Genomic DNA, 21,594 nt, shown 5'->3' with positions numbered 1-21,594 from the left:
GCTGCTCCACTCTTCAGGTAAGATCAGGATTGTCCGGCTGCCTAACTCCGTTCGGCACAGGGGCTCACTTTCTGAGGGTTACTAGGCCTGACAGTAAGCCGAAGCCATGAGCTCGCCGGATAAGCCTGACTTGACCGACCTGGCCCAAGCTCTTCAACAACAGCAGGCCCAGCTTAATAGACTTTCGGGAGTCCTTCAAGATGTATGCTCACAGATGTCGGCCCAGCGAAGTCCGACTACTGGTACCAGCCGGACAGCTCCACCCCAGCTTTCCTTCCGTTTACCTGAGCCTCCCCGGTTTGACGGTACCCCTGCCGCGGGTTTTTGAACCAATGCCAAATGCTCTTTGACATGCAATCTGCTTCATTCCCTACAGACAGATCCAAGATTACGTACATCATCTCGCTACTGTCCGGGTCAGCCCTGGCATGGGCCTCACCCTTGTGGGAACAACAAGACCCTCTTCTTTCGGATCTGGGAGAGTTCCTGCGAAGGTTTCGCATGGTGTTTGACGTCCCAGGACGCCCCTCCTCCGCAGCTAGTGAACTGCTTCGTATTCAGCAAGGAAGCAGTTCAGTCGGAGCCTATGCTATCCAATTTCGTACGCTAGCGGCAGAGCTGAAGTGGAATCAAGAGGCCCTCACGGCGATCTTTTGGCAAGGCCTGAACGGGCGTATCAAGGATGAGTTGGCTGGCCGGGAGGTTCCTAGCACATTGGATGCACTTATTTCCCTCTGTGTCCGGATTGATGTTCGATTCCAGGAGCGAGCACGAGAACAGGGGACTTCGCGTCCGCCTCGAAGAACTTCACCTCCTAGGCGACGGCCCATGTCTCCTCAGGGTGCTGCAGGATCGACCACAGAGGGGTCTGAAGAACCTATGGTGATTGGCAGACATCGTCTTTCAGCCGTTGAGAGGGCCCATAGACGAAACAATAGACTTTGCCTTTATTGTGGTAAACCTGGTCACTTTGTGAAGAAGTGTCCCAATAAGCCGGGAAATGCCTAGACCCAAGCCCTGAGGAAGGGGTGGCGTTGGGTCATTCGAATTCCCTTCCAGATAACTTGATTTCTGTGCCTATAATTCTCCTTTGGCGTGACTTCAGGGTGAACACTTTAGCTCTGTTGGACTCTGGAGCAGGAGGTAATTTTATTGATGCATCTCTTCTTAAGAAGCTGGGAGAACCTTCAGTTTCTTGTAAGCCCGCGCTGCAGGTAACGTCCATTCATGGCTCGGCTCTGCCTCATCTTGTTACTCAGCTCACCCCGCCACTGAAGATGCAAGTGGGCCTCTTGCATCATGAAGAGATCCAATTTTTTATTTTGCCCCATGCTATCCATCCTGTTATTCTAGGGTTACCCTGGTTACGTCTGCACGCACCCAGCATCAACTGGCCGACTGGGGAGATCAGTCAATGGAGTAAACGTTGTTTTGAGGTCTGCCTGACTCCTGTGGAACCTCCTCCTAGAAGCATTTCCGCCTCACCTGGGATTCTTCGACCTTATGAAGCTTGTCTTCCAGAGGAATATAGTGATTTCAAGATGTTTTTGATGCACGGGAGGCAGACTCCCTCCCTCCCCATCGCCCCTTTGACTGTTCTATTGATTTACTGCCGGGCAAGATGCCTCCTAGGGGACGATTATATACTCTGTCCAGAACTGAGTCGGCTGCTATGCGGCAATACATTAATGAGAATCTTACCAAGGGATTTATTCGACCCTCCTCCTCCCCGGCTGGTGCGGGTTTTTTTTTTGTGTCCAAAAAGGACGGGTCGCTGAGACCTTGTATTGACTATCGAGGACTGAATGCTATCACGATTAAGAACCGCTATCCTCTTCCTCTGATCCCTGAGTTATTTGATCGTCTTCAGGGGGCGGTTATCTTCACCAAGTTGGATCTCCGAGGTGCATACAATTTGATCCGCATTCGTGAGGGGGATGAGTGGAAGACTGCTTTTAATACTCACGAAGGCTACTTTGAATACCGGGTCATGCCTTTCGGCCTGTGTAATGCTCCAGCTGTTTTTCAGGACTTTATTAATTTCATTTTCCGGGATTTACTGTATTCATCTGTCATTGTCTATTTGGATGATATCCTAATCTTCTCTGCTTCTCCTCAGGACCATCCAGGGCACGTGCGCACGGTGCTCCAACGCCTTCGGGCTCATCGACTGTTTGCCAAGTTGGAGAAATGTGCATTTCACCAGTCGACTATTCCTTTTCTGGGACATATTATCTCCGCCGATGGCCTCAGATGGACCCTTGCTAAGCTTCAGGCTATCCAAGATTGGCCCCTGCCTCAAGGACTCCGGGCCTTGCAGAGGTTCCTTGGTTTCGCCAATTACTACAGACAGTTTATTCCACATTATTCTTTGATTACGGCTCCTTTGACAGCTTTGACCAGAAAAGGGGCCGATGTGCGGAATTGGTCCACCACAGCTCTGGAGGCTTTCTCTACTTTAAAGACTGCTTTTGTGTCTGCTCCAGTACTCCGTACTCCGGATATTGCGAAGCCTTTTGTTGTTGAAGTGGATGCATCTGCTCTTGGAGCTGGAGCTGTCTTATCACAGGTGGCTTCTTCTGGTAAACGGCATCCTTGTTTTTTCTTTTCTAAGAAGTTTTCCTCAGCGGAGCGTAATTATACAGTGGGGGACAGAGAATTGCTAGCCATGAAGCTTGCCTTTCAGGAATGGCGTTATCTTCTTGAGGGGGCCGCACATCCTTTTACTGTGATCACTGATCATAAGAATCTTCTTTATTTACAGGATGCCAAGCGTCTCAATCCACGGCAAGCCAGATGGTCTCTTTTTTTTGCCTGTTTTGACTTTCACTTGATCTTCCGACCTACTGAAAAGAACGTCCAAGCTGATGCGCTCTCCCGAGCCTTTGAGGAGCCCGAAGAACCTGATGAGGTTTCTCCTATGCTAGATCCGTCTTGTCTTCCTGCGTCGGTGGTGGCTGCTGCTTCTCTGCGGACCCCGGTTCCTTCCCGCTCCAGACGCAAGGTATTACAGTGGGGTCATTCTTCTGCTTTTTCTGGACATTTTGGGTTCCGGAAGACTTATCATCTCATCTCCCGTTATTTTTGGTGGCCTCATATGGCTCAGGACATTCTACAGTTTGTTTCTACCTGTCCCACCTGTGCTCGCACCAAGTCTCCTCCGGGCAAGTCCTGGGGACCTCTGCAACCCTTGCCCATACCTCAGCATCCGTGGCAGGACATTTCTATGGACTTTATTACGGATCTTCCTCCCTCCAAGGGTAACACTGTCATCTGGGTGGTGGTGGATCGTTTTTCCCGCATGGCACATTTTGTTCCTATGCGAACCCTACCGTCTGCTGCTGTTTTGGCCTCCCATTTTGTCCAGCATGTTTTTCGGTTACATGGATTTCCTCAGCGTATCATCAGTGATAGAGGTTCTCAATTCACGTCTCGATTCTGGAGGTCCTTGTGCTCCGCTTTTGGTGTCGCCACACTTTTTTCTTCAGCTTATCATCCGCAGACGAATGGCATGGCTGAACGGACTAATCAGACGCTTAAGGCTTTCCTCCGGGCTTTTACTAACGCCCGTCAGGATAATTGGACTGATCTGTTGCCTTGGGCTGAGTTCGCCTACAATAATAGTGTGCACATCGGCCTCCCAGACTTCACCCTTTTTGCTGTTTTTGGACGTCATCCGTGTCTTCCTCCTCCGCTTCCTTTGGATCACGCTCCTCCACTAGTTCAGCCGCTCTCTCCACTATCCAGGACACTTGGAGAACAGTACAGCACCACTTGCAGCAGGCGGCAGCCCGGTATAAACGGTTTGCTGATCGCCATCGTCGGGCCGCTCCTGTTTTCCTGCCTGGGCAACGGGTGTGGGCTCAGCACCAAATATCTGAAGCTTCGTCTTCCATCCTTGAAGTTTGCTCCCCGATTTATTGGTCCATTTGCTGTTCAAACCAGAGTGGGGACGGTAGTCTATCGTCTTCACTTACCTAGTAACCTGCATATCCACAATGCTTTCCATGTCTCGTTACTCAAACCTTTCCGGGCCTCACAGTGGCATCCTGAACCTAAGCGGATTACTGTTCCTGATTCTGAGCCGGATCCTGAGTTTGAGGTACAGGAAATTCTGGATTCCAAGCTCCAAAGGGGAAGACTTTTTTATTTGATTTCATGGAAAAATTTTGGTCCTGAAGATAATTCTTGGGAACCAGCAAAGAATGTCCATGCACCCGACTTGGTTCGAGAGTTTCACTCTCGTTATCCTTCTAGACCTGGGCCGAGACGGAGGAGGGGGGCTTTCGGGGGGAGTACTGTCGCGTCCCTCACCTGTGCCGCTTCTCCGTCAGGCGTGCCGCGCTGTCAGGGTGCCGCAGGGAGTGTTGGCCAGGAGAGGCGGTCGGGTGCCAGGCCCCTGCATCACACCGCTGGAGTCCTGTCTGTGGTCTGGGCTGCTCCGGCCCTCCGGTCCGCTTCGGTGGCGGCGGGGAGACGCCGGCCAGGTGGACAGGGCCGGCGTTCCCCGAGAAAGGGATCCCTTGCAGGCGCGGAGCCTCAGAGGAATGATGTCACTCCCCACAACGTCCGGATTGGCCGATCGCGGCTGACTCCGCCTCCTGCTTCTGGCCGGCCAATCCGGGGCTGTTGAGTCACGGTTGTGGGTAGTTCCGCCTCCTTTCAGCTGTTACCGGTCCTCCTGATGGGGAGGGCTATTTAGGAGCAGCAAGGTAGAACTCTCATTGCTTCGGCTTCTGCTTTTGTGGATTCTGTGGCGTTGTGTTTTTCTTGGACTGCTCTTGCTCTGATACTTTGCCTGGACCTGGACTCTGCTTTTGTTTGCCACCTGCTCTGAAACTTGCTGGCCCTGGACTCTGCTTTGTTTGCCGCCTGCCCTGAAACTTGCTTGGCCCTGGACTCTGCTTTTGTTTGCCGCCTGCCCTGAAACTTGCTTGGACCTGGACTCTGCTTTTGTTTGCCGCCTGCCCTGAAACTTGCTTGGCCCTGGACTCTGCTTTTGTTTGCCGCCTGCCCTGAAACTTGCTTGGCCCTGGACTCTGCTTTTGTTTGCCGCCTGCCCTGAAACTTGCTTGGCCCTGGACTCTGCTTTTGTTTGCCGCCTGCCCTGAAACTTGCTTGGACCTGGACTCTGCTTTTGTTTGCCGCCTGCCCTGAAACTTGCCTGGACCTGGACTCTGCTTTTGTTTGCCGCCTGCCCTGAAACTTGCCTGGACCTGGACTCTGCTTTTGTTTGCCGCCTGCCCTGAAACTTGCCTGGACCTGGACTCTGCTTTTGTTTGCCGCCTGCCCTGGAACTTGCCTGGACCTGGACTGTGCTTTTGTTTGTCACCTGCTCTGAGACTTGTTTGGTCTTGGACTTTGCTCCTGCTTTCCATCCGCCCTGGAAGTCTCACCTGTGTCTACACACCCCTTACCTCCTGAGGAGTTGCTGCTCCACTTTTCAGGTAAGATCAGGATTGTCCGGCTGCCTAACTCCGTTCGGCACAGGGGCTCACTTTCTGAGGGTTACTAGGCCTGACAACAGTTCAGAACAAATCTTCATGGACAGTCTTTGCACATCAAACCAATACCACAAATCACCTGCCTTTTCACAGCACAGAGGGAACCCTATAAGGAGCAGAGCTGGCAGTTTCTCCCACCTCTCAGCACCACGCCCGGTGTGGCCTCCTCCACTGCCTTCAAGTGCTAGCCAGGGCAACCTTTGAATTCTCCCACTCCATGGTAGCTGGCTCCTCTCCCTTAGGCAGCTCTAGTGGCAGGCTACTTCCTTCCTCCAAATACTCCATGGAATCTCTCTCCCTTCGTCTCTCCTTCTCCCTGATGACTGAGAGCCTCCAGGAAATCTGCTCTCCCCTTCTCACAGCTGGGTGGAATTATATACTGATGGCGAAGCCAGGGAAACTGAGCTTCATCCTTCCCTCGCCCTCTAGTGGGGAAGGAAGGGAGTAACAGGCTCACCCTTTCTTGAGCCATTGCTCCCCCTGCTGGGACTGGAAATCCATTCCATCTTTTTAGGACTACTCTCCTCACTCATTCTTGCAAGGACTTCTAGGACCCTTAGTTCTGGGCTCAACTGCTTCACTGGGGAATCTCTGGGGCTTGCCTTGTCACAATATGTGAACACATACACACATAACAGTGATCAGACTACGTGCTATTTTGTAACTACTCGCATATCTTAAGCCTTATTTAGCAGACTGACTCCTAGTGGTTTATTGGAAAGCACTGCTAGGAGTCAGGCACCATCATTTTGAAAGATGACAGTGCTGGAGGCAGGAGAAATCGGGAACAGTGAGCCTGGGTTGATGCTGGGATAGGGTGTCTGCTGGGGGAGTCGAGGAAGAAGAAAGAGAGAGGCTGTCTGGTGTGTTGGGATTGGGGGAAGGGAAGGGAGAATGAGAGCTGCTAGATCTGGTTGGGGTAGGAGGAAGGGAGGAGAGATGCAGGACCTAGTGGGGGAGGGAAGAAGGAAAGGGAGGAGAGATGCTGGACCTGATGAGAGAGGGAAGGTAAGGAAGAAGGAGAAATGCTGCACTTGAGGGAGGGGAGAAGGAGAAATGCTGGACATGGGGGAGGAGGCAGAAGGAGATATATTGGAGCTTGTGGGGGATGTGGCATGGGGAGGGAAGGAAAGGGGAGGTAAATAAGATGCTGGACCTGGTAGGCAGGAAGGAGAAGAAGAGATGCTGGGCCTGGAGGAGGAAAGGAGAGGGAAGGTAGGGGAGGTGCTGGACTGGGTAGGGGGAAGGGAAGAACATAAGAACATGCCGTACTGGGTCAGACTAATGGTCCTTCTAGCCCAGTATCCTGTTTCCAACAGTGGCCAATCCAGTGCATTCCTGTCCTTGCCTCAGAGACAGGAGTAGCCTTCTGGAGGTCTCCTGGAGGGTGGACCCTTGAGTAAATCTTTTCTCCCCCAGGCAAGAAAAACTCTGGCTACCAAATAAGTATTAGACTTAATAAATGTTTATTCAAAGGAGCCAATATAAAGAAGCCAATAAGCCTAGGAGTGGAGGAGTGGCCTAGTGGTTAGGGTGGTGGACTTTGGTCCTGGGGAACTGAGGAACTGAGTTCAATTCCCACTTCAGGCACAGGCAGCTCCTTGTGACTCTGGGCAAGTCACTTAACCCTCCATTGCCCCATGTAAGCCACATTGAGCCTGCCATGAGTGGGAAAGGGCGGGGTACAAATGTAACAAAATAAAATAAGCAATTACTCAGATATTAAAGAAAATAAAAACCCCAACAGAGTATAATATGTAGCAAATAAAACAAACAGTTTTCCGGGAGCTGTCAATATGTCCACCTGCTAGTGTAGACACACTGAGGCTCCTCATCCTCAGTTCTATTTCCTCTTATATACATTTTCTTTCTTTCTTCATTATCTTAATTACCCATCCTATTTAATGAATATTCATCTTTCCAGAACATTCTATTTCCTTTTATGGTGAATCCTGTTCCAGCACTTTCTACCATCTTCCAACTCCTATCATTTATTCTCTCATTGCATGGACAGTTTAAGGTCTGTCATATAAGCATAAGTTTTCATTAGATTATGGTTTGACCTATGTTCTTGTTATGTATAATCACCATGCTATTCCCCCCCCCCCCCCCCAACCCTCTTCCTGAAGATACAATTTCACATACACACACACACACACACACACACACACTTATTTCTCCTTTTGATTGTTTATCTGGATACAGTAGGTGTCCTTAGTCATAGGAGTCTCTGGCTCTTGGTTGCTTATCACAAGTTAGCATAGGCCAAGTTAGCATAGGCCAAATGTCAAACCACAAATTTCTACAGCCTCAGAAAGGGTAGTTACCAGAAAAAAATACATTTCTAGTTATCTTGCAATTCCAGGTCTGCTCCCAGCTCAAGAAAAGCAAAATAGCTATATTAAAATAAAAACTAGAAATATAGATGGCTTCTGTGATATACAGAAATCCAAATAGTAGCAACATTCCATGCTACCAATCCCAGGGTAAGCAGTGGCTTCCCCATTTCTGTCTCAATAGCAGACTATGGACTTTTCCTCCAGAAACTTGTCCAAACATTTTTTTAAACCCAGATATGCTAACTGCTGTTACTACATCTTCTGGCAAAGAGTTCCAGAGCTTAACTATTCATTGAGTGATAAAATATTTCCTTCTATTTGTTTTAAAAGTATTTCCATGTAACTTCATTGAGTGTCCCTTAATCTTTGTACTTTTTGAAAGAGTATAAAATCAATTTACTTCTACTTGTTCTACACAACTTAGGATTTTGTAGACGTTAATCATATCTCCCCTCAGTCGTCTCTTTTCCAAGCTGAAGAGCCCTAACCTCTGGGGGAGAAGAGATCCTGGACTTGATGGGGGAAGTGGAGGTGGGAGGAAGAGGCGGAATAATGAGATGCTGGACCTGGTGGGGGAGAGGGGAAAGGAGAAGGAGAGATGCTAAATCAGATGGGGGGAAGAGGAGGGAGAAGGAGAGATACTGGACTAGTGGGGGGAAAGGGAGGGGGAGAGATGCTGCCCTGTGAAGAAGAGGGGAAGAAGAAAGAGATGCTAGACCAGTGAGGGGAAGGAGAAATGCTGGACCTGGTTGGAGGGGGGAAAGGGAGGAAGGGAGAGACCAATGGCATAAGCCTAGGTAAGGGTAAGGGCGCATTTGAAAGAGACACAGACTGATGGGGGTGGATGTCATTGGCATACAGTGATCAGCATTGGAGCCCTGCATGTAAGCTCTCCTTTAGCAGTTTTGGACCCAAAGTGGCCCCAACTTAAAAATTAACAGAGACCACCGGCCTAGTGTTAGGGCCTTCTCTGGCCCTTTATTGACTTTTCAAATACAGTTAGTGATTAATTCATGTTTGCCAAAAAAAACCCAGCTTTGAAACAGGAATGCTCAGTTGTTATATATAAGATGCTGAATGCTTCTCATTCATTGTGTTTAAATCATTTTTTTGCAAAACTGTATAACTATTTTAAGCATAAATGCAACAGAAGCTTCATTTTGTTTTTCACCGTTTATCTGATTGTTGTATTCACAGTTATTATAACAAATACAAGGGTCTTCTTCCAGATATAATACTCGTAATCTCTTTCAGCTAAGGTTTCCAATGTTAAAAAATTTTAAATCAATTAGGCATCTTACACTATCTATTCAGTATTACCAGTTAGCTAATGTTTAGTTTGTAATTGGTTTGTTATTGGTTTGTTTTGATTGCTTGTAATTCCTGGACTGATTGGTCCAGCTCTTGATTGTTGTAATCCGTCCTTGAACTGTATAGGTATAGGCGGAATACAAGAACTGGCATAACATAACAGCTAGGACTGAAATTCCCTTTAGCTTAATCTCCCTGAGCCAACAAGTGAAACATGGTCTATGATGGAGAATAAACAAGACAAAAGGAAAACTATACCCTTTTCAGTTGACTTAGATTTTATTGCCCTTCCCTTACAGCTAAATGTATTCATATCTGAATATGAGGACCTTTTACTAAGCTGTGGTAAATACTAATGAGTGCTTAGAACACACTACCATGGGGCATTTTTGGGATTGGCATGTTTGAGGGCAGAAAGTAGGCATCTTCTGTGCTAGTCGGTTAACCTAGCTACATTGCTGCACACTAACTGATTAGCACAAGAGCCTTTATTGCCTAAAAAATAGGAGTCGGTAAGTACTCCCATGCTAATAGCCACACACTAATAGCCCTAGTGTGCTCCGATACTCTTCAGATAAGGACACAACGCTAAAAACTGTTTTCTCCTTGAGATGGTGTTCTTATGAAGATCTGCAACTATCATAACTGTATGGCCTTCAAACTTTAATGGAGCTTTAGCAATTTGAAGGATCTAAATCACTTGTTGATATCTAAAACGTTTTGCTGTGATTGGGCGAGGCCTCATGGCACTTTAAGTCAGGAAAGATGGCGATCTATGTGCCAACTCAAATTATATAGGTGATGAAAAGGAAAGCTGAAATACAGTGGTTAGCCATCCAGTTAAAAATTGAAGTATATTATGTCCTTCACATTTTTTCAGGTAAACCCATGATTTTAATATTATTGTGTCTCGAACAATTATTAAGATCTTCAAGATCTCTTTCATTACAACCATCTCGTTATTCTTAGCACTGCTTGTAGTTGAGAATTGTGTGCCCTCAGCTGTTTTTTGGCTGCGTTGAGATGGGATGAACGAGAAGAGAGCTGTTGTTTAATAAAAATCACCTCCAATTTTAACTCCAAGAGGGTTTCCGTATTGTCTTTTATGAGATCTTTAATTTGTAGTAAATCTTGCATGAGGGAGCTCAGCAAAAGTTCATCCTGTGAGTCAGGTCTGGATTTGAGGGGTTAGGCGGCTCTTTTTTTCGAGCGCTTCTACCTTGACTTGCTGTTTGTGAATCCTGCTTAATTTGCTTAGAGGAAGCCATGATGTCTTGAGGATGCCAGCAGTGATGATAAAAAATTGAAATAGAGAGGCTCAGGGTATTTGATAAAGGTAAATATTAGCATGGGGAACGAGGCTCAATCTCTACATGTCCATCACACTCAGAGCTCATTCGCGCCTCCAGCAAAGAGCTTTCTGCTATAAAAGTTTTCAGCTACCAAATTTGGGTGACTCAAGAAATTCATTGTAAAACCAGTGTTTCTCCTCCCTGTGGTAAAGAGTGAACCTTGAATAGCAATCTATCTCTAATTTATTATCTATCTTGACTAGCCTAGTGCTGTTAATGATTTAGCTGTATTATGTGCAGTACACAATTGTGAGATGTGCCAGCTGGGACGCACACAGTCTGTTACTTTGAACAGTTCTACGCTCACCTTTGAATCTTCTTTCCTGGAGTCTACAATTCAGTGACTTCTTTGGATTAAATAATGGAAGTCATTGATCCAAATGAATCCTCACCATCACCTGCTCTGAGAAGTAGAAGCCTTGCAGGTATACTGGTGAAGATAAGGAAGAAAGTGTGTTCCCGGTAAGTACAGAGGAGACATTTTTATCACATTACCTGCTGAAAGAAGCAGATGTTGATTTCTTTAATAAGTGAATGTTTATATCTATAAGCAATATTAATTAAGTAGGAGATTGATGTAGGCTTCCCAAGCCTGTCCTGAGGACCCCCCCCCCCCCCAAGTCAGTCAGACTTTCTAGCTATGCAAAACAAATATGTATGAAATAAATCAACATATACTGAATACTGACTCTCACACTCTCTGTACAGGTTGCTTGTCTTATCTGACTTCACATACTGTTCCCCACACTTCTTCACACTTATTACAATCATCAATTGGATTCAATATTAGCCTTCCCTCCTGTGCTGTCTCTTGATTCCACTTGACATATGCCTTCTTTTTTTCTTGGCCCCAACACTTTGGAGCATGCTATCACTTCATCCAGATGTTTTTAGAAGTATAGATGCTTATGGCAAACTGGATCTGGGTTTGCTTCTGCTTCCTTTCTCTCCCCCCCCCCCCCCTACTCCTGCTTCGCTCTCCAACCCTGCTGCATCCTCCTCTCTTATAAAGTTATGGTATTCCTTTCTTCTCCTTTTTATATATACAAAAATATTATTATAAATCACTTTGTCATGCACCTGCATGAAAGGTGCTATATAAAGTTTAATAGACAATAAACAATATGAAATATATTCAGATTTATCTTGTGCATATTCACTATGAAAAGCCTAAAATCTCGACCAGCTGTGCATAGGTTTGGGACGCTCTAATGTATCAGGATTCTGTGCTTTCATCATATGCCCCCCTGCTTATTAAGCAGAGCTAGCAGCTGCCATGCGCTAATGCTGACACAGCCCATTCACTTTAAATGGGCTGTGTCAGCATTGCCATGTGGCAGCTGCTAGTGTGGCTTATTAAACAGGAGGATGGTGATGACAGGTTTAGGTAGGAGGACATGATTTGATAGAATTGTTCATATACTCCTGTAAAATTTAAAAATTGTGTACAAGAAAGAGGCAACTCAATATTCAGTGGTGCGGTCACCATTAAACTTTAACAGTCTAATATTCAAAGGCACTTATCCCTATCACAGCAGCTGCTATATTTATGTAATTTATTTATTACATTTACTAGGATTTATTTATCACCTTTTGAAGAAATTCACTCAAAGCGGTATGTAGATAAGTGCCCCCTATCTGTACATTTTCAGTGGTACAATATGAAAGGTGCTGTTACAAATTCTTACTGATGACCCTGAAACAATCTGTGTAATGCTGTAGAGCAGTGAAGTTGCAACAAAGACATTCTGCTGAGGTATATGGATAACACTCTGATTGCATACTTTGAAGGGTGGTATATCAAGAACCTCAGTAAACATAAACATAACAGTACTAGTCAGTCACTAAGTGGTTTAAGTTAGGTTAGCAAAATAGCTGTCTAAGTTAAACTGCTCATCTAACAGATTGTCACGACCATGGCCGTGTTCCCGTTCCCCTGACTTACCTCGGGGCTCCAAGGGACTACCCCGCATCTTCCTCGGAAGTTTGCTGGCCTCTCCACTGGTGTGTGCGCCCGGCTCCTGCTCTTCAGGGCCCCTGTCGAGCCCCGCACCTCGGACTCCGCAACACACTGGCAGGAGCTGACATGATCAGGTGCACGTGTGCCAAGAGACTTCTCGCTGAGGCACTCTGGACCATTTCTGGCAGCTGAGCCCCCTCTGCCTCACCTTCGCAACACTTGCCGAGCATCAGTGTTCCTGCTCAGCATCTTGTCTCCAATTTGGCCCTGCCTCAGCGTCTTCTCTCCAGTCCAGCCCTGCCTCAGTGTCTTGTCTCCAGTCCAGCCCTGCCTCAGCGTCTTGTCTCCAGTCCTGTCCTGCATTTGCCTTTTGTCTCCACTCCAGCCTTGCCTCAGTATCTTGTCTCCCGTCCAGTCCCGTGTTCCTGTTTCCAGCAGAGCCACTCCAGGTCCAGGTTCTGCTGGACCTGCCCCCCAAGGGCTCAGAGTCACTCCAGGTCCCAGTTCTGCCAGGCCTGTCCATAAGGGCTCTTCTCAGAGCCACTCCAGGTCCAAGTTCTGCCAAGCCTGTCCACAAGGGCTCTTCTCAGAGCCACTCTAGGTCCCAGTTCTGCCAGGCATGCCCCCAAGGACTCTTCTCAGAGCCACTCCAGATCTCAGTTCTACCAGGCCTGCCCCCAAGGGTCCTTTTCAAGACCACCCACTGTCTTTGCCATCCTCGAAGAGACTTGCTTACTGTCGACTGGGAACTTTCTGTCACTTGCCTGCCCTGTTATGGTCCAAGGGTTCACTCACCTTCAGTCGTCGTGATACAGATAGTGGATTAATATCACCATTGTCTGTATAGTTTAGTGTCTATAGGTATATTCAGTGCTACCACTTCTATAGATAGTGACTGAGTACATGTGAAGTATTTAAAGGCCATGACCAATGTCTAAAAAAACCTGCTGAGGGGTTTAAACATTGACCTATAAATGTCTAACTTGTTTAAAGTTAACCTCTAAATGCTTAATTGATTATATATATTTTCAGCAGCACTATCTGTGTAAATGTTTAGAATAGATATTTAAAGTTAGATGTGCTATTTTCCAGTTTGTACTTTAACAGATATTATATGTTCAATAGCTGAATTTTGCCACTGAACTTTGTCACCCTTGCCCAGTTTCAAACTGTCCCCCTTTTCCAGGCAGATCATTTTGGTTGTTCTGTGTCGGAGATTAGATTTTTATGTTGAAATATCTTTATTGGAGTTATCATCCCTATAGACAACAAGAACAAGAACATTGCATACAGAACCAATATCAGCAAGATAACAAAAACAAACACAACAGTATAAAGATATCAAGTTATTCCCACCACCATCAATCTTCCCGCCCCCAAAGAAAAACTCCATTCCTCCCTTTAAACCTGTGAAGTACTTCAGTGAACTGGTGATCTATCCAAATACATTATAGCCAGTAGCTCTGTATTCAGATAGCTAACTCATTTAACAAGGCAGAATGAACCCAAACTGTCAAGGTATCCAGAAATGGAGTCCACAGTTTAAGAAATCTGTTTTTAAAAGGAAGCCCCTGTGTCCACCAAAAGTCTCTCCATCCTTAATAACTCATGCATGTGATTTTTCCATTGCGCTACATGAATCCAGTGTAAAAGTATATACCCTTGGGAGATTTGATTTTTAAAAAACACTTATGCAGCTGTGCTGTCAACCACGTAAATGTTTTTAACACTGACCAAAGAATAAATTAGTAATGTGATTAATGGTAATAATTTTGCTATGTAATGCCATGTAGGCTGTCTGCAGATCCCTAGAAGATATACAATGCTAAGTGCACAAATCATTTGCAAACTAAAAGGGAAAGCTCACCCCAAGCATCCAATACAAAAATGTTAATGAAAGTTCAGGTTGAATCACTGGGGCCAGGATGCACTGGGCAGGGCTGGGCGCTGCCATTTTCTAGACAGCGCAGATGGAAGAGGAGGGAGGCCATTTCCCTCCTCCAACTGAAGGTAGGGGGGTGGGGAAGGGCCGCTAGACCACCAAGTAGGGGGGATTGACCCGTGGTCGACTGGGCTACCAGGGACATCTGAGGGATGCTGGGGGGGTTAGGGGGGCTGGAGACCCACCAGATCTCCAACCCCCCCTGAACCTGTGTCGGGGGGGGGGGGGTTGGGAGGACTGGAGGTCCACTGGACCTCCAGCCCCCTGTCACTGGGGGGGTCGAGTCGGAGTTCCTGCGGGGGGCTGTTACATTGGGGGAATGGGGTCTGCTAGCATACAATGGTATGCAAAACCGAGCTGGCATAGGGTTTGCTGCGGCCAGCGAGCCAATCTTAGGGGTGCTGGTCGCTGATCATTGGGAATGAATAGGTTTAGCATGCATTTGCATGCTACATGCGCTAAGAGCCCTTTTTGCATGCATTTGCATGCTAGTTGTGTTCAGAGACCAGAAGCGCGTTGTTTCACATGCTCGGGGGCTCTGATCATGGGGCGGTAGAAAATGCAAGCACTAGTATGATGCTAACAGCCTGCATTTGTTTCTGATCATTTGCCCATAAGTTGGGTATTCTGCTCCCTAGGGGCTGGGAGTACTCTGGAAGCAGTATTCACACCCCTTAGAAGGAGTTGTGGTCATCACTCATAAGCAAACCTAAGAACCAGATTTGGGATCCATGATTGCAGAGTTCCAGAGGAAGCCAGAAATTGCAAGTTTCACTCATCAGGAATGTGTTACACTAATTTGTAGACTCTCACTCCCACACTCTTTGAGCTATTTCTCTCACTAATTGGACCCTCAGTGCTAGTGCACTGATCATCATTATTGCTTTTATGAGAGGTGAGCCAAAGAGAAGAAAAAACAAGTGGCCCTACCAGTAGGGAGAAAAATGAGCCAGTTGATATTATGTATTCACTCCTCTTCTTCTCCAAGTAGCAGTCATTTATCAACCCCTCTGATAAGTCCCTTTCTTCCTTTCTCACTGACTTTGGTGCCTGGCTTTCCTTCTTTCTTGAACCTTCATCTCCTTCCCTCATTCTTGGGGATTTTAACATTCATGCTAATGATCCCTCTGACTCTTATGCTTCTCAGTTTCTCACTTTAACATCCTCTTTCAATCTTCAACTGTGCTCCACTACCCCCACTCACCAGAATGCCTACTGTCTTTATCTTATCTCCTTATCCAACTGCTCACTCTCCAGTTTATGTGCCTCAGCTCTTCCCCTCTCTGACCATCATCAGATAACTTTCACACTTAAACACCCTCCTCCCCCCCAGTCCCGGCCAATCTCAACCAATACATTTAGGAATCTTCAGGCTATTGACCCTTCTACTCTGTCCTCTAGTGTTTCAAATCTCTTCTCAACCACTATGTTATCCAAGTCTGTCAATAAGGCTGTCTCTTCCTATAATACTACTCTCTCCTGTGCTCTGGATACTCTCGCTCCTCCCATTCCCCATTCAGTAAGGCTTACCAAACCCCAGCTTTGACTGACCTCTAGAATCCACTACCTATGTTCCTGTGCCAGTTCTGCCGAATGCTTTGGCTGAAATTCCGTGCCCATGCTGACTTCATACATGCTCTTTCACTTGCCAAACAGGACTACTACATCCACTTAACAAATTATCTTGGCTCAAACCATCGACGTCTCTTTGCCACACTGAACTCTCTCCTCAAAGTGCCTTTACCTCCAACTCTCCCTTCACTTTCTCCCCAGACACTAACTACCTGTTCCTCTGATCCTATTCCCACCCATCTACTTAGCACTATCTCTCCTACTGCCATCCCTTTTATCTGTCATATCCTCAATCTTTCACTTTCCACTGTGACTGTTCCTGATGCCTTCAAACATGCCGTAGTCACACCACTCCTCAAAAAAACTTAATTGGACCCAACCTGTTCTTCCAACTATCTCCCCATCTCCCTCCTTCCTTTCCTATCCAAGATACTTGAACGTGCTGTTCACTGCACTTGTCTTGACTTTCATCTCAAGCTATTCTTGATCCACTTCAATCTGGCTTTTGCCCTCTTCTTTCAACTGAAACAGTGCTTGCTAAAGTCTCCAATGACCTGTTCCTGGTCAGATCCAAAGATTCTATTCTCATCCTTCTTGATCTATCTGCTGCTTTTGACACTTGATCACCGCCTACTCCTTGATACGCTGTCCTCACTTGGATTTCAGGGCTCTTTTCTTTCCTGGTTTTTTTCTTATCTCTCCCATCATACTTTTAGTGTATACTCTGGTGGATCATCCTCCACTTCTATCCCACTATCAGTGGGTGTACCTCAAGGATCTGTCCTGGGATCTCTTCTTTTCTCCGTCTATACTTCTTCCCTTGGTACTCTGATCTCATCCCATGGTTTTCAGTATCACCTTTATGCTGATCTACCTCTACTCCCAGATCTACCTCTCCACACCAGAAATTTCAGCAGGAATCCAGGCCAAAGTATCAGCCTGCCTGTCTGATATTGCTTTCTGGATGTCTCATCACCATCTGAAACTAAACAAGACCAAGACTGAGCTTCTCACAGGTCTCCCATCAAGCCATCTCTCTCCCCTTCAATATGTCTGCTGCATGACTTATATTCCGTCAGTGTCGCTATGCTCATATTAGCCGTCTCCTTAAGTCACTTCATTGGCTCCCTATCTGTTTCCGCATATAGTTCAAACTCTTCTTATTAACTTACAAGTGTATTCACTCTGCAGCTCCTCAGTACCTCTCCACTCTTATCTCTCCCTACAGTCCTCCCCGGAAATTCCTTTCACTGGGTAAATCTCTCTTATGTGTACCCTTCTGCTCCACTATTAACTTCAGACTCCATTCCTTTTATCTTGCTGTACCATATGCCTGGAACAGACTTCCTGAGCCGATACGTCAAGCTCCATCTCTGGCCGTCTTCAAATCTAGGCTAAAAGCCCATCTTTTTGATACTGTTTTTAACTTCTAACCCTTACTCACTTGTTCAGTACCCATGTTTTATCATTCCCACCTTAGTAATTCCCTTATCTCTTATTTATCCTGTTTGACCTAATTAGATTGTAAGTTCTGTCGAGCAGGGACTGTCTCTTCAAGTCCAGCGTACAGCGCTGCATACATCTAATAGCGCTGTAGAAATGATAAGTAGTAGTAGTAGTATATCCCTAAATTACGTTGGATTACAATTTGCTTTTGACTTGACTGTTTGCTTCAAAGAAGAATTGAACTGCCTGTGGCAGAAATTCAGTAAAATTTGTTTTATTTTTGCATAACTCTCTGGACTGGAGGCTTTTCTTTGAGTGAGAATGAAATTCATTTACTCCCAGACTGGTAAAGAAAAAGAGATCAGAGAATAAAAGAGAAATAAAGCCCCAGCTCATAACCCTACAGCCTTCCGGATTTTTATCTGGCTGTGGCCTGCACCCAGCTCCTTGAATAAGGTGTGGAAAAGAGAAGTATTGTCTAACAGAGTATTCCTTGTGGCCCTTGGGATGCCCCTAGCCTGCAATGAGCTACTTGTTCCCTGGAATAGAATGTGTGTACTGAGACCAGAGTTACACTACCTACTTCTCCAGATTCCTTCACTGACTGCATAATTTCATAAAAGCAGAAAACATAGGTCTATTATTTCCTTCAATCCACTGAAATAAAACCTAAGGCGTTGGGGGCGGATCATAAATGGACGGAAATGAAATAAGGGATTGATGGTGGGGAGGTGAACAGGGTTAGAGCAATAAACAGTGGGATAAAACCTAAAGACTTGGGAAAGGATCATATACATTGCGGTAAAACTGAAGGAGCGTGTCCGATTAGTAAAAGGAAGCTTTGCCCCAGAGATTTTGGCTTCATCAGTGCTACCGGCACTTTAATACTGCGTCATCGCCCCCCTTCCCCGCTAGTCTTGGGAAGTAATGTCTTGGGGAACATCTTATTTCCCTTTTGTTTTATTTCTATTTACTTGTCAAAAGGGAAAAATTATTCAACACAGAAGGCGGGAAAGGTTGAGCCAGCTCTGACTGGCGCTTTGTTTTGACGTATGCAGGGAGTGAAAGGCGGGTGCGTGGGCGGATCCCGGCGGAGGGAGGAACACGTGGATCTCCAGCCAGGCCCCCCGGAGTGAGACAGAGAGGAATGTGGTTGCTGTGTGCGCGTGTACCCGGGCTGCGCATCCTGACCCGAGCTTGCCGGCGACCTTCGTCGGCACTCGGCAGCCCCCGCTGAGGGATACCTCGCTTGCGGCACCGCGGACAGCTCCTTGCTCCTTTCAGTCATGGAGTCGGATTTTGACTCCAGCGAGCCGGCGCTTCCACGGGCCTCGGAGAGAAGGAGCTGGTACAGCGCGCTGGCTTGGGTGAGGACGGCAGTGTGCAGCTGGTGAGTACACGGAGGAGCCAACACCTGACGTGCGTGTTTGGGTGCAGGCGGGCCGGAGCGCGCGATCCTGCTGCCTCTGCTTTGTACAAGCTTCGAATAACTTTAAAGGGATTCCAGTTTAAAAAAAAAGGCCTCGCCCGTACACAAACTAAGTAAAATTAGAGGGACAACATATAACAAAACAAATTAGTGTGCAGTTCGCAATACGTTCATCTCATATGTTTTGGAGAAGGATGAAGTTCTCCCATTCTCTTTCTTGGTAAGTTGGGGACCAATTACTAAGCTACTGTAGGTTATCAATAGAAATCAAACAAAATAAAACATGGAAAAGAAAATAAGATGATACTTTTTATTGGACATACCACACCTCTCTACTTAAGCTACTGTAAAAAGTGGCCTTAGCACAACCTTATTTGTATTTTTCCCCACACACTAAGGCCGTTTTTATTGTAGCTGCTGTAAAGATGGCCCATGCCCTAATGTTAGCAAACAACATCAAAGGAACACACCTCCTACCTGCCAACAAAATTAAAAAAAAGTAAGGGTGGGGATTTTTCTAGCACTTTTAGCATGTTAAGTTTAAAACCATAACTGACCTAGAAATCAGGAATGGGTTAAAACAGATCTTCTGGATCACCAGATCTAGTGTATACCACCTTAAATATGGAAGATCTAGCTTTTACCAGTTGGTTGCAGCTCCAGATCCACTGCTTTCTCTCACTGAATCTGGAGGATCCATCTTTTACCCAGTTGGCTGCATCCCTGGGTCCTCTGCTTTGCTCTGCCCCAACCAGATCCTCTGCCGCTACTGCCTTAGCCAATCCCTGTTTTGCCTTTGCCACAGAACATCAGATTTCTTTTTCTTTTACATTAAAAAGTTGGATGCAGAAGTTCTACCTCAACCTGCCCGGAACTGTTCAGAGGCAGGCTGAAGCAGGATCTTGAGGAAAAAATAATTCAGACATCCAGGAATAGAATGGGGACCGGCTAAGGCAGTGTTGGCAGAGAATCGAGCAGAGGATCAGGGGGATGTGGCTGACTGGGTAAAAGCCGGATTCCACAGATTTAGGCTTCCCAAGCCTGTTCGTCTAGCCCCGTCTTTGGCTGTTTTCAAGTCCAGGCTGAAAGCCCATCTCTTTGACACTGCTTTTGACTCCTAACCACTACTCACTTGCCCTGTACCCCACCTCTTTAATTCCTTTACCTCTTAATTGTTCTGTTTACATGTCTTATTTAGATTGTGAGCTCTTTGAGCATGGACTGTCTTTTCGTGTATGGTGTACAGTGCTGCATATGCCTTGTAGCGCTATAGAAGTGATAAGTAGCAGTAGATTTAAGTCAAGGCAGTGGATCTGAGGATAAGACCAACAGGGTAAAAGCTGGATCCTCCAAATTTAAGGTGGTACACACTAGATCTGGCTAATCTGACTGATCTGGAGGATCCATTTTATACCCAGTCTTCTAGAAGTCTCCCTCCTAGAACTGGCTAAGTTGGTAACTCTGGAAGCGGGTGAGGTACAGAAGAAAAAATAGTTCTGTTTCTATTTCTCCATTGTTGCACTCATGTAGAATTTGGGTTCCAGGGGTTTCCAGTTCAGTTTTTGCATGCTTGTATTTCTAATATTTGATCACTTTATTTGGTGTGAAGCTCTATCCTTGTTCTGCCTTTGTGACTGAGAAGAGTTATTCTGCTAGTATATAGTTTCTGCATGGAAGCCTGGTTCAAGGAGGGAGACTTTTTAGCCAGTCTAAAGCAGTGTGGTATCTGTAGTCCTTGACTGGCCTTTGAAATCAGTGCTGCAGATCCCATAAAGTATGAGGATGGAGTTTACAGAATTCCAGTACTGTCATAAGAATCTCCCTCCTAAAACTGAGTAACTTGGCAGCTCTTCATTCTGGAGATCTTCAAAATGAATAATAAAATCCTCACCTATCCAAGGAACATCTCTGTATATCTGAGCTATGTAAATGCCCAGGAGACATCAGTTGAGGGATAGATGTTATAGGAAGTGGAGTAGAAATTGCATAGATACATACAATTGTATTCAGCAAGAACTGTGATGGGTGGTGACCACAACTAACCAGGTCCCTGAGTAATGAGGGAAGATTGTTTATTGTTTAGTCAGCATTGCTGCCAGTAAGAGATGGTGAAACTAGATTAACCAGAAGCTGTGCTAGCAGATCACTTCTGGATTGTTTTTACTTTCTGCTGTGCTTCTCCTCCTCCTTCTGGGCTTTCCTTATAATGATTTGTATTATTCTTTCCGTTGCACTCACAGGTATGTTTTAAAGACGGTTGTTTTGGGACAGATGGTGTCACTATTTATATGTGGGACAGCAGTTACCAGTCAGTACCTAGCGTATGCCTACAAAGTCAATACACCGATGCTTCAAAGTTTTATCAACTATTGTCTACTTTTTCTGGTTTATACCGTGGTGCTGGCATTAAGGACAGGTATGAACAAAATAATCCTCAGTGTTCTCATCGTAATATTTTCCTGTGTTTGATAATCCCCACAAATACATTTAAAGATCTTGCCTTATTAAGTATGGAACTAATGGCAACCTAACAATCTGAACCAGTCTTTGTTTTGTCCCATTGTATCTTTCCTTATTGTCCATACCAGATCAGTCCAGACAAGTGGGTGGTGTTTCCACTGACCAGAAGATGGAGATAGAAAAACAAAGTAGTTCTATTTGATTCACCCTACGAGGGTTTTGTGCAACCATGAAATGTTCAGAAATGTTCTGTCTCCAGCGGTTGGTGGAGGGACTGTG

The 21,594-nt window shown here is 46.0% G+C and overlaps 1 protein-coding gene across 3 annotated transcripts in view; it reads left to right on the top strand.

Moving 5' to 3' along the window:
- The first annotated feature begins 10,797 nt into the window (after positions 1-10,797).
- Positions 10,798-21,594, top strand: part of SLC35F2 (solute carrier family 35 member F2) — a 75,230-nt gene continuing 64,433 nt past the window's right edge. For 2 of the 3 annotated variants that reach the window (XR_003941882.1, XM_030200259.1), the window contains exons 1-2: positions 18,547-18,816; positions 21,096-21,271. Coding sequence is in view for 2 of the 3 variants with exons in the window: in XM_030200259.1 (XP_030056119.1) it covers positions 18,713-18,816; positions 21,096-21,271 (280 nt within the window). In the remaining variant the exon portion in view is untranslated. Of the gene's footprint in view, positions 10,969-18,546; positions 18,817-21,095; positions 21,272-21,594 lie in introns of those variants that run through there. The other variant, XM_030200260.1, reaches the window with a different exon arrangement.

The sequence above is a fragment of the Microcaecilia unicolor genome, chromosome 4 (assembly GCF_901765095.1).
Source record: "Microcaecilia unicolor chromosome 4, aMicUni1.1, whole genome shotgun sequence".
NCBI lineage: Eukaryota > Metazoa > Chordata > Amphibia > Gymnophiona > Siphonopidae > Microcaecilia > Microcaecilia unicolor.
The sequence above is the reverse complement of the archived record's forward strand: the minus strand, read 5'-3'. Positions and strand labels throughout refer to the sequence as shown.